Source organism: Barbus barbus, assembly GCF_936440315.1.
Source record: "Barbus barbus genome assembly, chromosome: 17".
Classification (NCBI taxonomy): Eukaryota; Metazoa; Chordata; class Actinopteri; order Cypriniformes; family Cyprinidae; genus Barbus; species Barbus barbus.
In genome coordinates, this window is record NC_136745.1 from 7,609,598 (window position 1) to 7,626,276 (window position 16,679).

The 16,679-nt window shown below is 36.8% G+C and overlaps 2 protein-coding genes and 1 pseudogene across 4 annotated transcripts; 1 reads left to right on the forward strand and 2 right to left on the reverse strand.

Moving 5' to 3' along the window:
- Positions 1 to 3,672: 3,672 nt before the first annotated feature.
- LOC306883356 (small integral membrane protein 19-like) lies at positions 3,673 to 5,837 on the reverse strand. The gene is made up of 3 exons (XM_079438546.1): positions 5,586 to 5,837; positions 5,352 to 5,476; positions 3,673 to 4,316 (listed from the first exon to the last, which is right to left on the reverse strand). The coding sequence occupies exons 1-3, from the start codon at positions 5,714 to 5,716 to the stop codon at positions 4,255 to 4,257; spliced, it is 318 nt and encodes a 105-aa protein (XP_079294672.1). The 5' UTR covers positions 5,717 to 5,837; the 3' UTR covers positions 3,673 to 4,254.
- A 611-nt stretch (positions 5,838 to 6,448) lies between these two features.
- Positions 6,449 to 10,533, forward strand: LOC306883205 (annotated as a pseudogene). The gene is made up of 5 exons (XR_013785918.1): positions 6,449 to 6,502; positions 6,692 to 6,820; positions 6,924 to 7,023; positions 9,370 to 9,489; positions 9,619 to 10,533. The product of XR_013785918.1 is annotated as an uncharacterized misc_RNA (transcript).
- Positions 10,534 to 11,180: 647 nt separating this feature from the next.
- On the reverse strand, positions 11,181 to 16,126 carry LOC306883720 (uncharacterized protein). Of its 2 annotated transcripts, XM_079439140.1 has the most exons (8): positions 16,041 to 16,126; positions 14,231 to 14,329; positions 14,063 to 14,146; positions 13,930 to 13,986; positions 13,761 to 13,841; positions 13,445 to 13,543; positions 13,089 to 13,355; positions 11,181 to 11,328 (listed from the first exon to the last, which is right to left on the reverse strand). In XM_079439140.1, the coding sequence occupies exons 2-8, from the start codon at positions 14,327 to 14,329 to the stop codon at positions 11,302 to 11,304; spliced, it is 714 nt and encodes a 237-aa protein (XP_079295266.1). In that variant the 5' UTR covers positions 16,041 to 16,126; the 3' UTR covers positions 11,181 to 11,301. The 2 variants fall into 2 exon arrangements, with proteins under 2 accessions (XP_079295266.1, XP_079295265.1); XM_079439139.1 differs by lacking the exon at positions 16,041 to 16,126 and having other exon boundaries at positions 14,231 to 14,486.
- Between the last annotated feature and the right edge of the window lie 553 nt (positions 16,127 to 16,679).

Consider the following 16,679-nt stretch of genomic DNA (forward strand, 5'->3'; position numbering starts at 1 on the left):
AGGAATCCTAATAAGTCTCTAATTTCTGTAAGGGCATCGGAAATGCATAAAATACCTTTTAAAGGCAACAAAATCTAAATAATTTACTCTGTTTATTTCCTCTTGTTACTGTGTACAATCCATTTCTGCATGTTACTCCACAAAAAAAAAATTGAATTTCCCTTTCAATTACTGGCTGACGTCACCAAGCACTTTTATTTTTCTACACCTTCCCTCCAACTACCTGTCGTATAGAAATCACTTTTCACAGTCCAATCATTTAATGAATGAAATCATGTCATCTCCTGTTAAGAGAGAAATATATAATATGTATTACGGCAGTAAAATTGGTTGGTTTTTGGTGCCATATAAGCAGTGTGGGCTACTGAAAAATGTTAACTAACAGACAAATAGCTAGTGACTGTCTTTCTATGAGTGAGTCATTGAATCATTAGTTTATCCAGCTTCATGCCTGAATGACACAGCTAAGAGTCTTTATGAGTGAGTCATTGAATCACTCACTCAACCAATTTTTTTAAAAAATTTACATTTATTCCTGAACGAAACAGCTATAAGTCTTTATGAGTGAGTCGTTGAATTATTCACTCACCAATTCATTTAAAACCGCTGATTAGTTTACGAACTAAACAGCTATAAGTCTTTATGAGTGAGTCGTTGAATCATTCACCCAGCAGTTCATTCAAAAATAAATGCCGATTAGTTCATGAACTAAACAGATGACAGTCCTTATGAGGGAGTCATTGAATCATTAACTCAACCTTTTTTTAAATGGCGATGCATTCCTGAACGAAACAGCTAACAGTCTTTATGAGTGAGTCATTAAATCATTCACTTAATCAGTTTTTTTTTTTATGGAAATTAATTCCTGAACAAAACAGCTAACAGTGTGTATGAGTGAGTCACTGAATCATTTACTCAGCAATTCATTTTAAATTGTCGATCAGTTTATGAACTAAACAGCAGACAGTCTTTATGAGTAAGTCATTGAATCATTCACCTACCATTCATTTACCATTCTACCATTCTAAATTCATTTTAAAAAAAATTTAACGTTTTTAAATTTCTGGTTTTATTGTTGTGATTATTTTTATATGATTATTTTACTTTGTTTTATGTAAAGCACTTTGAATTACCATTGTGTATGAAATGTGCAAACTTGCCTTGCCTCACCTCGCCTCGCCTCACCTCACTGAATCATACACTCAATCAGTTTTAAAAAAAAATGGAAATTAATTCCTGAACGAAACAGCTAACAGTCTTTTAGTGAGTCATCGAATCATTCAGTAAACAGATTTGTTCAAAACCACTGAGTCATTCATGAACGCCACTACTGTGTGTTGCTCTGAGATCCAATTATGCTATGGATTTGTTTGTTTGGAACTATTTTCATTGGCTGAGCAAAACTATTGTGTCTAAAATGTAATTTCTTTTTGATTGAACTGTTGTATAAAAACAATGAAGCATGCCTAGTACTGATAAGGTATCTGATCAAACTGTGCAATATAAATTTAGATGTGACGTAATATATGACCTCCAAGACTGAGTGCTCTCTGAAGCTTTTTGAACATTATAAAAAGCAGAGGGGACAGCCACATTAAATAATAATCTCAACGTCTGTACCTAGTAACAGGTTTGGATGTTACTCTAAAGAGAAAGTAGCATAATGCATTCACATTCTGAGTGCTGCGGTTTCATAAACAGTTATTTCAACTCAAATGTTGCTGACTCACAGCATTTATAAACGTTTGTACTATTCAGAAGCATGTTGAATAAGCAGATCACAACCTTCTTGTGTCATGCCTTTAAATAAAGTGATTCTGTTTAACATTGACCGGTTTGTGAGCCTTGTGGCAGTGGGCCAGTGTAACTGCGTGTAAAAACCCAGAGAGAGGGAGCCGGGGTCGTGGCACTGACATTCCAGGCTGTTTTTGCCAGATGCTGGCCTGGGGCCAGTGCATGCGGTCAGGCCATGTTTACATCTGTCTGGGCTTCAAGCAGCCACAGGTCTCAGAACAGCACAGTGGATTGAGACAGAGCAGAGGACGACACCCAGACTGTAAACATCAACCATACGCTGATGAACGTGTTGAAATCCAGTGGCCATGAACATTGCTCCTCAGCCCTTCTGGTTTATTTTTCCTCAGGTTTATTGATAATTTTTTCTGGTTTGAGCTTGCAAATGGATGCAGAACGAACGGTTAGGATTTGTGTTGATGCATGGCATGCATTAATACCTGGAATTCAGTTGTCTGTGTGTTTGTTAAACAATAGGCGGGGTGAGACCGAAAAAAAGGAAAAAGAGAGAGACAGAAGGAGGTATAATGTGTTATTTAAGTGTTAAAGCAACAGTTCACCCAAAAATGAAAATTCTGCCATTATTTACTCACCCTCATGTCGTTCCAAACCCATATGGAACACAAAAAGAGGAATTTGAAGAATCTTGCCACAGCTCTTTTATATGTTTATATGTTTGTCAAGAGACAAAAAGAATAAAAAAGCTTCAGAAAACAGTCCTCATGAAGCAGATAAAATAAGATGCTTTTTGACGTCAGTGGCACCAATAAACACCGCTGGTTCTTGTGTTTTTGACCAAACATCAGTGTCGTAAAACCTGTCACCTTATTCCATATTTGTTTTTAGAGCTTTTGTGAAAAAAAAAAAAAATTCTCACACAAGCTATTGACTTCAGAGGACTTGGAATATAGCACATGAGTCATATGGACTGCTGTTGTGATTCTTGGCAGATATGGAAAAAGCTGCATGAGGATTCTTCAAAAATTCCCTTTTTGTGTTCTAACAGTGTACGCTTGGCAATGAGACTCTCAGGGCTTAAGATAAAAGGCAAAGGCAGATATACTGTAGAATTATTGGAGGTTGAAAAATGATAAAGAAAAGAGTTTGTTCATCTTATTTCCATAGAGACCTGAGGGAAAGCATAAGAGCAAGCAGAGGGTGGGGGAGGCAGATGACTAAGGCGAGGCGAGGCATCATTTCTTTAGCTTTCTGTGATTCATCTGGGGAAATGATACCAGAGCGGATCAGAAGCTAGAGAATGATGGAAGAGTGGCATAAAAGAAAAAAAATAAACGATTAGAACAAAGCAGCTAAAACAAAATCGAGACCGGCCAAGATTGTGATTCTCTCTCACACCTTTTAACTTTTTATTTCTCACTCCATGTTTTTCATTTCTCACTTCGGTATCACTTGGACTCATTTATTGCACTTTGTTCACCCAATGTTTTTGAAACGAGAAAAAAAACTACATTTTAACACTTGAAGAAAGTGAGTGGTGCTTGCCCATACAAGAGTTGCCAGCATGATGCACGGTTGTTTGCCGTGGCATTCTAGGTGGTTACTTAATATCCCAAATTATATGATGTTCCCCACCTCCATGCTTCATGATATTCTGATTTATAAATTTGATTCAGATCCTTCCTTAAATGTAAATCTTTGGGATTTTTGCCCCATTTTATTGCATGTCATCACTACTTCCAGTGCAGTGCGGTGTGTGGAAATTGTGATGGATAATGTTTATAATATACTATAATTATTTGTGATCAGGAAGCGCTTTCTTACAGCACGTCCACAAACCCGGTATATGAGAAATAGTAATAGTGATGCATGTCTTGCCAGGTATTGAATGCAGTCACTTTCAAAATTAAAACTCAGTAATATGTTTTCAATATTAAAATCTTTATTTTAAGCAGGTTCATCTTTATAGGTCAGCCTAAAACAACTGACATGCATGCAATCTAGCACTAGAGGGCAATATGAGACATCGGAGAAAAGGTACCTAGCAAGCACAACACAATCAGTGTACAGTATTTTCAACATCTTAAACCTTAAATAGCATTTTGTAGCAATGTTTTTGAGGAGAGGTAAAATGCTTGGACGCAGATCCCAAACAGTGCTCATGATGTGTACAAGTAATGTGTTAGTCAACAAACGAAACATTGAGATATCATACAACAAATTGAACTTCCAACACCAGAGAGCAGTCTGTTTCATAGTCCACCGATGCCCAGATAATCAAATCACAAGGTCATAAAACACCACCTTTTCAATGAATGATGAAGGATGAGAAGAAAAAGAAAGGCTCTTCAAATAAAAATAACATCCAACAATTTACACCCAGTATGTTTATTCCCCAGCAATCCACTTCTCTGGATCATAAGTCTCTGTGAGCTCCAAGTCTGCACAGCCTTTATTCCCATCTGCAGCATTAGTGGGTGAAGAACGCCTCCTCTGGTCAGATCACTCCATTGACAGCTGCACACTCTCTGACTGCGACTGCTGCTGCTGATCATATTTACGAGCTGGGACAAACACAAAACAAGGATTTGAAAAGATCCTGATTACAACAAATACAACAAATTACACAAATACTGTAAAAAATTAATAATAATCGTGCCATGATGTTCTCTTCAAGTTCCAAGATCTAGATTATATAACATTAGAGTGGTAGATTATATCTATATTTGGCATAATTGGAATTGTAATATGTTTTTGAAACAAGTCTCTTATGCTCACCAAAGCCGTTTTCTATTGTAATATATTTTAATGTGTAATTTATTCCTCTGACGCAAAGCATCATTCCTCCAGGCTTCAGTGTCACATGATCCTTCAGATATCAGTCTATTTGCTGCTCAGTTATTAATTATGGCTCTTAATACATAAATGCAGTTTTTGCTGATTTGTGGAAACCGTGACCTATCTTTTTCAGAATTCTTCAATGAATAAAGTTCAAAAGAACAGCATTTCTTTAAGATAGTTTTTTTATTTGTTTGTTTTTTGAAACATTATAATGTCTCTACGGTCACGTTTAATCAATTTAACGTGTCCTTGCTGAATAAAAGTGCCTTTCTTTTCTTCTGTTTTAATTGTACTTACCCCACTGCATCATGGTTTCCATAAAAATATTAAGCAGCACATCTGTGCTGAATATTTCTTGAGTAGCAAATCAGTATATTAGTATGATTTCTGAAGACTGGAGTAATGATGCAGGAGTAATAAATAACATGCTAAAAATATAAAAATATTTAATATATATAAATTTCTGATCAAAGGCAACAATTTTATATTTGATGTATTTTAAAAAGGATATTAAATGTGCATTATTAATTAAATAATAGAACCAAATGCATTTACAATAGAAGGCTTTAATATGATATATCCTTCACACAGAAGCTGTCACAATAATCTATCTGGGGTTTTGTTATTATTATTATTATTTAGTCGTATAATTTACAGTTTTTGCCAACAATAAGTGCACAAACTGCGTGGTACTTTGATGGTAAATTTTGGAAAGGACAAAAAAACACATATTTAAACAGAAAATGATCTGAGCCCACCGAGAGAATACATGTCCAGCTGTTGTCTCAGCCGGACCTTCTGCAGACTGTCGTAGAAGCTGGACTCTGAGGAGCTGTCCACTGATGGAGGCAGAGTAAATATACGCATGATCTTCCTCTTATTTCTGGATCACAACAGAAGATTTATAATCATAGACGTGCTGTGTAACACAGATTACAATGGACTGACATCAACAGATTCAACTGATCGTGTGATGAATGATGGACGCTTACTTTCTGGCGTACATAAGCAGGGCGAAACTGACCAGAATAACCAGCAGGTAAACATTAGTGGCCTCATTCCAGGCTTCATGCACGGAATAATCCAAAGACTCTTCATCTGCCATCACCCCGTGCACACCCATAAGGAGATTAGTATGCGTTTATTTAATATACTGAAGAAACTCTGATATCAAATGGATACAATTTTAACAGCAACCCAAAAATGGAAAAAATTCAGTTCCGGATGTGTGCGCTTAAAGATGTAGAGAACTTCAAAATAAAAGTCCCTCTGCGAACTTCGCCTTTTATCACTAGCGATAGTATTATTGTTATTATATTATTATATATCTGAATAATAATTATTATTATTTGTTGTTGTATTATGATCGGCTCTAGCAATTAAGCAACTGAATTCTCCAGCATCCCATATTAACGTGAATATATTTATTATTATATTACATTTATTAATGTTTACATATATTTATGTCAAAGTTTCTATTTACAAACATTTATCAAATAACAACATTGCAATATTTTATAAAGTTTATTTTTATGTTTACAGTTTAATATAAAACAAATTCGATATATTTTGGTTTTTAAAACGGGTTTATTTATTTATTATTTTCCTGTCTGTCTTTCACGCGCTTTTACTTTGACGCTAAACTTCGGTGATTTCTTTTATTATGCTTTGCTTCATGTCCTTCTGCGCCGTAAACAGGAAGTAAAACTCCATAAGATGGTTTCATTGGTCGAATGTTCATGGGGCGTGTCAGAATACGACTCTCTGATTGGCTGCCCTTTAGAGCACATGACTCTGAAAGCTCTGCCAATGTAAACATACGGAATACAGCGACATTACAGGATAAAGTTGAACAATGTGGTTACGAGGCGTTTTGAAGCTTAGTCGCCGCTCAAATTTTGGGTTATTGGTAAGTATTCTGAACTGTGAATTATTCATATATTGCTTTAAAGCAGCAGTAAATCTAATGTCATGCAAGAAAACACCTTTATATCTTTCTGTAAATGCTTAAAATCACTGCATTGTAATCATAAACATGTGTATCACTCAGAACAGTTGTTTATTAGTATGAAATGAATATTAAAACTGTCCTTTGCAGTACTCCCTCACCCCAGCAGCAGCAGCAGCTCCTCACAGCAGGCCCAGCAGCAGCAGCCGGTATCCAGCGCCAAACAAGAAGGACCTGCCATTTGATATTGTGGAGCTGATGGAGGAGGTTGAACAGAAGGTTTGGAAGTTCACCCCAAAATAAAACTGCATATAATTTCTAAAAATATGAAGAAATGTGTCTCGTGTCACTAGTAATAGAAGATGTGCATGTTCATCTACAGGGAGGGTTTCTGCCCAATGTCTTCAAGGTTCTCGCCCATCGCCCTGCTGAATTTCGGGCTTTCTTCTCTTATTATAATGCCCTCATGAACAAGGAAAATGGTATGTCAGTATGATCACAGTAGCATGCTTTATGGTAGTTAGTAGTTCTTTTTTATTATTATTAATCCATCAATACAGCATATCATTTTTAAAATTAGTTTTTAATTAGTTTGCAACTCGAGCAAGATATGGATCAGATTTTTACTTGCGTAATTAGGGTTAGATTTTGGGAAATAATTCCATCAAAAACTATTTTAAACATGATTTTGGTAGTTATTTTATAAATATAATTAGAAACCACCTAAAAACACCTAAAGGGTGATTAAAAAGGGGGTGGAAATGACATATGTTCAAAAAACACATGGTGACTATATAGGAGACCTACGATCTACACCTTATTTCATTCATTTGAATTAGTGCTGTCAAACGTTTAATCGCATCCAAAATAAAAGTTTTTGTATGTGTGCTGTGTATATTTATTGTGTATATGTAAATACACGCACATGTATATATTTAAGAAAAATATGTTGTTTATATATTTGTATATAATATAAATTATGTTGATATGAATTTATTCATGTAAATATTTTCAAAATATATACTGTATGTGTATTTATACAGTGCCCTCCAAAAGTATTGGAACAGTAAAGCCAATTCCTTTATTTTTGCTGTAGACTGTAATCATTTGGGTTTGAGATCAAAAGATGAATATGAGATGAGAGATTAACATTTCAGCTTTTATTTACAGGTATTTTCATCTGGATCTGATACACCACTTAGAAGATAGCACCTTTTGTTTGAACCCACCCATTTTTCATGTTACCAAAAGTATTGGAACATGTGACTGACAGGTGTGTTTTGTTGCCCTGGTGTGTCCAATTAATTAATTATTCAAACAATAAATAGCACTGAATGTCTGCGCTCAGTTTCAGATCCGTGCAGACTGCATTTATAGTTAGACGTGTAACCAACATGAAAACCAGAGAGATGTCTATGGGTGAAAAACAAGCAATTGTGAAGCTGAGAGAAGATGAAAAAGCAATCAAACCATTGCACAAACACTGGCAATAGCAAGTACAACCATTTGGAATCTCCTGAGGAAGAAAGAAACCACTGGTGTACTGAGTAACACACCTCAAACAGGTAGATCAAGGAAAACATCTGCAGTTGATGACAGAAACATTGTGACGGCTGTAAAGAAAGACCCTAAAACAACATCAGCAACAACCTCCAGAGGGCAGGAGTGAAGGAATCACAATCTACTGTTCGCAGAAGACTTCATGAACAAAAGTGCAGAGGCTACACCAGAAGATGCAAACCACTCATTAGCAAGAAGAATAGGAGACGAGCCTCAAAAATTCCGGGACAAGGTTTTATGGACTGATTTTATGGACCAAAGTGATGGAAAGGCTAAAGTTTGGAGAAAGAAAGGATCTGCTCATGATCCCAAACATACAAGCTCATCTGAAACACAGTGTACACAGGTGTACATTATAGTACACATTACACAAGTAATGTAATGGCTTGGGCTTTCATCGCTTCTTCTGGGACAGGCTCATTAATCTTCATTAATGATGTAACTCATGATGGCAGCAGCTAAATTAACTCAGAAGTCTACAGAAATATTTTGTCTGACAATTTACAGAAAGATGCAACCAAACTGATTGGGAGATCCTTCATCATGCAGTAAGATAATGACCCAAAACATAGCGCCAAAACAACAAAGGAGTTCATCAGGGGCAAGAAGTGGACGGTTTTAGACTGGCCAAGTCAATCTCCACACTTAAACCATGTAGAGTGTGCATTTTACCTGCTAAAGAAGAGACTGAAGGGAGTAACCCCCCAAAACTGAAAGAGGCTGTGGTGAAAGACTGGAAAAGCATCACAAAAGAAGAATGCAAAAGTTTGGGGATGTCAATGGGTCACAGGCTTGATGCAGTTATTGAAAGCAAAGGATTTGCAACTAAATATTAAGTCTTTTTCACTTTAATCTGTTAATTCTGTCTGTTCCAATACTTTTGGTAACATGAAAAATGGGTGGGTTAAAACAAAAGGGGCTATCTTCTAAGTTGTGTATCAGATCCAGATGAAAATACCTGTAAATAAAAGCTGAAATGTTAATCTCTCATCTCATATTCTTCTTTTAATGTCCAACCCAAATGTTTACAGTCTACAGCAAAAATAAAGGAATTGGCCGTGCTGTTCCAATACTTTTGGAGGGCACTGTATATACATAATAAATAAACACAGTGCGCACACATATATTATGTAAACAAAAACTTTTATTTTGGATGCGATTAATTGTTTGACAGCACTAATTCAAATGATATTTTTTACATAAATTTGACGTTAAATGTACAATTTTAATGCTTTAAGGATCCAAGGTTTATTTGACTTTTGTAACAGGTGGTCTGTCAAAAGCGGACCGGGAACTGATTGTGGTCGCGACCAGTGCTCACAATCACTGCTTGTATTGTGTGGTATCCCACAGTGCATTGCACCAAAAAACCCATGCTGGCTGATCAGGTACCTAAAAATTTCACAAAACATGACGTGAAACTGTTCAACAACCTCTCAGACTCAATATTCCAAGACTGTTATAAATAATATGAGTGGGCTTCTAATTGATTTTACTGGTACCGTCTCGTCGCACAGGTTGCAGTTAATTACAGGGTTGCGGAGCTGAGCGCACGTGAGAAGGCCATGCTGGACTTTGCTCATACAGTCTGCAGGAGCGAACCCGTAACTGAAGAACATCTCAGCACCCTGGAGGCTCATGGTTTTGACCGAGAGGATATTTGGGACATTGCTGCCATTGCTGCCTTCTTTGCTCTGTCCAACCGCATGGCCCATCTGACTGACATGAGACCTAACGCAGAGTTTTACAATATGGGGAGAGTGCCGAGAGACAAAGCAAAAGCCTCTGATGGACAGGTCAAGGACGAATAGACTCATATCAGACTTTTTTTTATAACACCAAATCCTTCCAAACTGTGAAATAATCATGAAGATGATTGCTAAAACACTGTTTTGCTAAATATCCCCCAAAGTTCCTTCTCTAACCCTTTCACTAATGTTTAGTCTTTCCCCGGGTTTCACAGACAAGGCTTAAGCCTAGTCCCAGACTTAAACTTAATTCTGAGCTGTTTCAACTGAAAGAAACTTGCACTGATGATCTTAAAATATATCAGTGCCTTTGTTTTGTCTCAAGATGAACACCAGTAGTGTTTTTTTCTAAGGCACGTTTATAAAAATCACTTAAATGTCCTAATTGAACTATGACCTAATCCTGGTTTAGTCTAAGCCCTGTCTGTGAAACCAGGCCTTAGTTTATTTATTAAAAGAGAGAGATCTGAATATCCACTTGCACAAATACATTCACAAATCACTATAACATACAGCTGTGAGCAGGGTTATTGTTATCTAAAAACTAAAACCATAACAAAACATTTTAATTATTTGACATGAACCTGAAATAAAATTATATATAAACTTTAACTTATTTTATTTTCATTTAGTTTAACTTGAAGTACTGAAGTATCTAAATTACCTAAAATGTGTACGCTATACATATTTAAAAACAACAAAATCTAATAAAAATGACAGAAACAAAAACGAAACTTAACTAAAGCTAAAAATTTTAATTAAAACATAAATTAAAAATATTAACAATAACTCAGTGATAGTAAAATAACACTGGTTGTAAAGACAAAGCTTGGATACATTTTTCTTTTGCAATCAGATAATCACCTAATTTATAAGTTATGTGAACATTTGTTACTGATATTATTAGCTGCATTTAAGTTTATTAGCTTAACTGAATAATAGAGCTGCTGATCAGGCCAACAAACGTTTTGAGAATTTATTGTTACCATCTAAACCCATTTGCTTCAGAGCATGTGTTAAAACCTGGAAACATCACATTTGCATTAGAGGTTAATAAATAATCAATTTATAATTTGTGCAAGCTATTTGTTTGAGTGATACAGACATTAGTGTATTCTCTGAAAGTGCACATTAGGATTTTAAATGTTAGTCTGTAAATACTTGGCTGAATCTATCCAGTGAAATTTCCATGATGTCTACTGAGGGTTTGTTGACTTGGAAAGAAGAAAAATTACATTGTTAATATGTGCATGTGTTAAAATTACCATTAAACATTTTGAGAGAGAAAAAAATCATGACAAAATTCCTTTACAACATGCATTCACAGATTTGGTTTTCAAAAATAATGTATTTGTTTATTGTAATATTAAAACTATTTACATATTTATAAAAAATATATTTTGGTTTTCCATATGCCATAATCCAATGTGTAAACGCCAACTGAGATCTGGTTCATCTTCTGGTCTGTAAATCTTCATACTGCAATAACAAAACACAGTGTATCAGAGCTGCGCAGTACACAAATTACAGCATGTTAGCATGTAATTATGATTGAAGATGGAGATTATTTATACAGTGGCATGCGAAAGTTTGGGAACCCCTTGCAGAATCTGTGAAAATGTGGATAATTTTAACAAAATAAGAGAGATCATATACAATGCATGTTATTTTTTATTTAGTACTGTCCTGAGTAAGATATTTTCCATAAAAGATGTTTACATATAGTCCACAAGACTTTGGGGAAGTCGTGGCCTAATGGTTAGAGAGTCGGACTCGTAATCCAAAGGTTGCGGGTTCGAGTCTCGGGCCGGCAGGGATTGTAGGTGGGGGGAGTGAATGTCCAGCGCTCTCTCCACCCTCAATACCACGACTGAGGTGCCCTTGAGCAAGGCACCGAACCCCCAACTGCTCCCCGGGCGCCACAGCATAAATGGCTGCCCACTGCTCCGGGTGTGTGTTCACGGTGTGTGTGTGTTCACTGCTGTGTGTGTGCACGTTGGATGGGTTAAATGCAGAGCACGAATTCCGAGTATGGGTCACCATACTTGGCCGTATGTCACTTCACTTTTTCACTTTTTTTCACTTTTTAAGACAAAAAAATAGCTGAAATTATTAAAATAACCACATTCAAAAGTTTGGGAACCCTTGGTTCTTAATACTGTGTGTGGTTACCTGGATGATCTACGACTGTTTTTTTGTTTTGTGATGGTTGTTCATGAGTCCCTTGTTTGTTCTGAACAGTTAATCTGAGCACTGTTCTTCAGAAAAATCCTCCAGGTCCTGCAGAATCTTCAGTTTTCCAGCATCTTTTGCATATTTTAACCCTTTCCAGCAGTAACTGTATGATTTTGAGATCATACCTTTTCACGCTGAGGATGATTGAGGGACTCAAACACAACTATTAAAAAAGGTTCAAACATTCACTGATGCTCCAGAAGGAAACACGATGCATTAAGAGCCGGGGGGTGAAAACTTTTGAACAGGATGAAGATGTCCAAATTTTTCTTATTTTGTTGAAATATCATATTTTTCCATTTAGTACTGCCCTTCTGATGCGACAGAAGATACTTGCATGTTTCCTGGAAGACAAATTACAAAGTACAATTTACCTTGAGCTTCAAATTCAAAAAGTTTTCACCCCCGGCTCTTAATGCATCGTGTTTCCTTCTGGAGCATCAGTGAATGTTTGAACCTTTTTTAATAGTTGTGTTTGAGTCCCTCAATCATCCTCAGTGTGAAAATGTGGATCTCAAAATCATACAGTCACTGCTGGAAAGGGTTCAAATATGCAAAAGATGCTGGAAAACTGAAGAATCTGCAGGACCTGGAGGATTTTTCTGAAGAACAGTGCTCAGTTTAACTGTTCAGAACAAACAAGGGACTCATGAACAACCATCACAAAACAAAAAAACAGTTGTAGATCATCCAGGTAACCACACACAGTATTAAGAACCAAGGGTTCACAAACTTTTGAATGGGGTTATTTTAATAATTTCAGCTATTTTTATGTCTTGTGGACTATATGTAAACATCTTTTATGGAAAACATCTTACTCAGGACAGCACTAAATAAAAAATAACATGCATTGTATATGATCTCTCTTATTTTGTTAAAATTATCCACATTTTCACAGATTCTGCAAGGGGTGCCCAAACTTTCGATCCCCACTGTAGAATTTTCATTTGTATGAGCCATTATAAATAGATTTCCTACAGTTACTCAAAAATGCTCATAATTACCTCATATGCTGGTGGAGGGGCACTTGGAACTGGACCGTAGTTTCGTGGAGGTGCAGCTGAGACCTGGTCGTAGGCTGGTGGAGGTGTATTTGGTACTGGACTATAATTTGGCAGAGGCACAGGTGGGACTGAGCCGTGTGCTGCTGGCAGCATGTACATTACTGAACTAATGGACTGTACCACTCCAAAGGGATCCGGCTGGCCCACAAGCACAATATGGTTGACAGGCAAATCTGCGTTCATATAACTGATCTCGACATGTCTTGACTGTGAGAGAACCAACATTATATTTGTTACACATCTATGTGATTCATTTTTTCAAGATGAGAAAATGTTAAGTTCTTGATGGTGCTTACATTTGGTCTGCAGCAACAGGAACAGGAGGTTAAAGCAACAGTGACAGAGAAGATGAAGATGAGAGTATCAAAGGACATAAGGAGAAAGCAGGGCACACCCTGATAAAATAATAGACACACAGTGATTATGAACTAAAATATGAATCAAAAACCGGTTGCCAGATCTAAACAGTATAGAGGATGGGCTATGTCAAATTGTTGTAGACAAACTGCGTCACAGTATATAAGCACTTTCATCAAAGTCTTGTAAAACAAGAAATTATTTTAATCTAGACATATATTTTGTACATGTGTGAGTTTCAAAGCAACCACTTACCCAAGTGTTATAAAAGTGAAAAGGGAGAGACAGAGCAGCTGCTGCCGCATTGAAATAGCTCAGCATTTGTGAGGATTTGACCTATAGTTCAGAAGATCCGGTTTAAAATAAAACCCAAAAGTTCTCCTTAAGCAAAATTATTACACTTTTTTTTTTAACTGACACTAACCAGACATGGTTTACATGTGCTTGCTGCCGAGACTGTTAATACTCCAGTTAAAATGAACTGTAGAACAGAAACGGAACAGAATTCAGTATTTGTTCAGTGTAATATTGTTCAAATATTAAAATGATGGACTTACGCTGATTGGTGACCAGAGAAGAGAAAATCGAACATTCCAGATTGTCAAACAGAGTCCCAATAAGCCAAGCAATAATTCCAAAATCTGTGAGACAAAAACATAACATATAGTGCCTGTTTCTTCACACACACTGAATACTTCTCTTGATGTGGAACAGTGTGTTTTTACCCCCAAAGCCAGTGGCTTGATCTTCAGGAACCTGGAGACGTCATACTGCTGTTGCTGGTATACTGGCACGGTTGGCATCACATCAGCGGGTTTTGGCATCTTTGAAAATAAAGAGAGTATCTTGTCTTTGCACATCTTCTCTTTCTTGTCAGCCAAAGCTTACTGAATGCAGAGAAACCAGGTTTCACAGATCATTCTTTCATTCTCAAAGCTGAGAATCAAGATTTACCTGAAGAGTTGCTTAACAACAAAGAGAAAGCGTTCCTACGGAGTTGAAGAATGTCGAGGGCTGCAACATTATCCTGCCAATCACAATCATATCCTATATGCTTACCCAGCGTCACATGACCAAAGAATGCTGAATATCAGCATGGCTGTAATATGACCATGAAGCCACAGGTTGTCACAGATGTGTATATATATACACAGAACAGCATGATTGCTGTTAACTGAATATGTGAGACTGCTTCTATAACAAGTGACCTAATGGTTAGAGAGTCAGACTTGTAATCCAAAGGTTGCGGGTTCGAGTCTCGGGCCGGCAGGGATTGTAGGTGGGGGGAGTGAATGTCCAGCGCTCTCTCCACCCTCAATACCACGACTGAGATGCCCTTGAGCAAGGCACCGAACCCCCAACTGCTCCCCTGGCGCCGCAGCATAAATGGCTACCCACTGCTCCGGGTGTGTGTTCACGGTGTGTGTGTGTTCACTGCTGTGTGTGTGTGTGTGTGTGTGTGTGTGTTCACTGCTGTGTGTGTGTGTTCACTGCTGTGTGTGTGTGTTCACTGCTGTGTGTGTGTGTGTTCACGGTGTGTGTGTGTTAACTGCTGTGTGTGTGCACGTTGGATGGGTTAAATGCAGAGCACATATTCTGAGTATGGGTCACCATACTTGGCAGTATGTCACTTCACTTCACTTCTTCAGCTATGGACACTCTATGTCCCAGCCGGGGTTAATTAGTATTAAATCACTTATAAATTTGTTTCATATTAGAAAATGTGCCAAATGTGAACACAGTCAAACCAGGGGCAAGGACAGTCCAGGCTGGTGCTGGTCCATCCAGTCGACATTACCACAATACACTAATATGGTCTGAGGGAAAGTGGCAAAATAGGTGTGTTTACATAGTTTATAAAGTGAATTTTCATAGATTGATATAACATAATGTTTATTTATCCACACATGTAACAGATCCGCTTTAACCATAGTCTTATGATCTATGCTTAAACAGTGTGTGCAAAATAAATGGATGACTAGGAAATCACACCTAAACTTTACCAGTGCTAGTTACTTTTGTAGTCAATTTTCCATCTGTTTCCAATCAGCAAGACATTGTAAAACGTGAAATGTGAAAAACACCTATACTGCCTTAATGTATTAAAACAGTGATATTAAAAGATCAAATTCAGTATGCACCTTGATGATGCATACTTAATTTAGGCAAGTAGATTAGCCTCGAATATGAATGCAAAACTTTATGTGAAACGCATTGCGTTTATATTCTGGGTTCATCTGCTTGCTATACAATAAAAACTATATTAAATTGTTGGCGTGCATATGATACGCATCTACCCCACAACCCTAACCCTACCCATCGCGTAGCATATACACGCCAAAGTATATTTGTGCGTGTCAATACCACGAGTTTTTGTTTTTATTTGTTGTACTATTTATACATACTTTCATGAGATCAGGTTGTCATCTGACGCTACGAAAAGATGTTATATAAGGAGAATGTGGAGCTCAAATATAATTCTAGAGCCCTGAATGTAAAGGTAACATTAATTATGATATCGAGCGATTGCTTTACCTGATATCAGTGTTGCTATTGGATCTTGCTGTTTTCGTTTTCACTTTCATTTAGTGGGTCCATCTGTGTAAAAAAAAAAACTCCTCCCCTCCAGTCATTGTAAGAGGAACTCAAAGCACGTCTGAAACATTATTACAATAAACAGATTTAACATGGGGTTTTTTTTCAGCTTATTTTCTAACATCACCAGTTGCAGAATATCTGTATACCATCTGACACCACAGCACTACATCTACAGTCATTATGAAACATTACAGAATGTTGCAAAAGATCCAAATAAAAGCAGTATTTACTGCTATCTGTGCAGACCAGGAAGTGAATTCAACAACACCTGATGTGTTTTATTCCCAAAGCCAGACCTCATCAGCAGCTGAAATACAATTCAAGCAGTCTTCATTTTTTTCAGGATATGAAATGATTCATATCAACTGCTTAATATCAGCAGAGCTGGAATCTATAAAGAAGTAGCTCATTTTAATTAAAACATAATTTCCATATTTCTGTTTGTTATTTCATATGATGACTTTCCCATTATTTGCAAATGTGGTAATTAGTTATGAGAAAAACTGAAGGTGGCAGTAAATGAATATACACATGAACCATCTTGAACAGTAAATGCTGAAAATCACTGCATTGTAA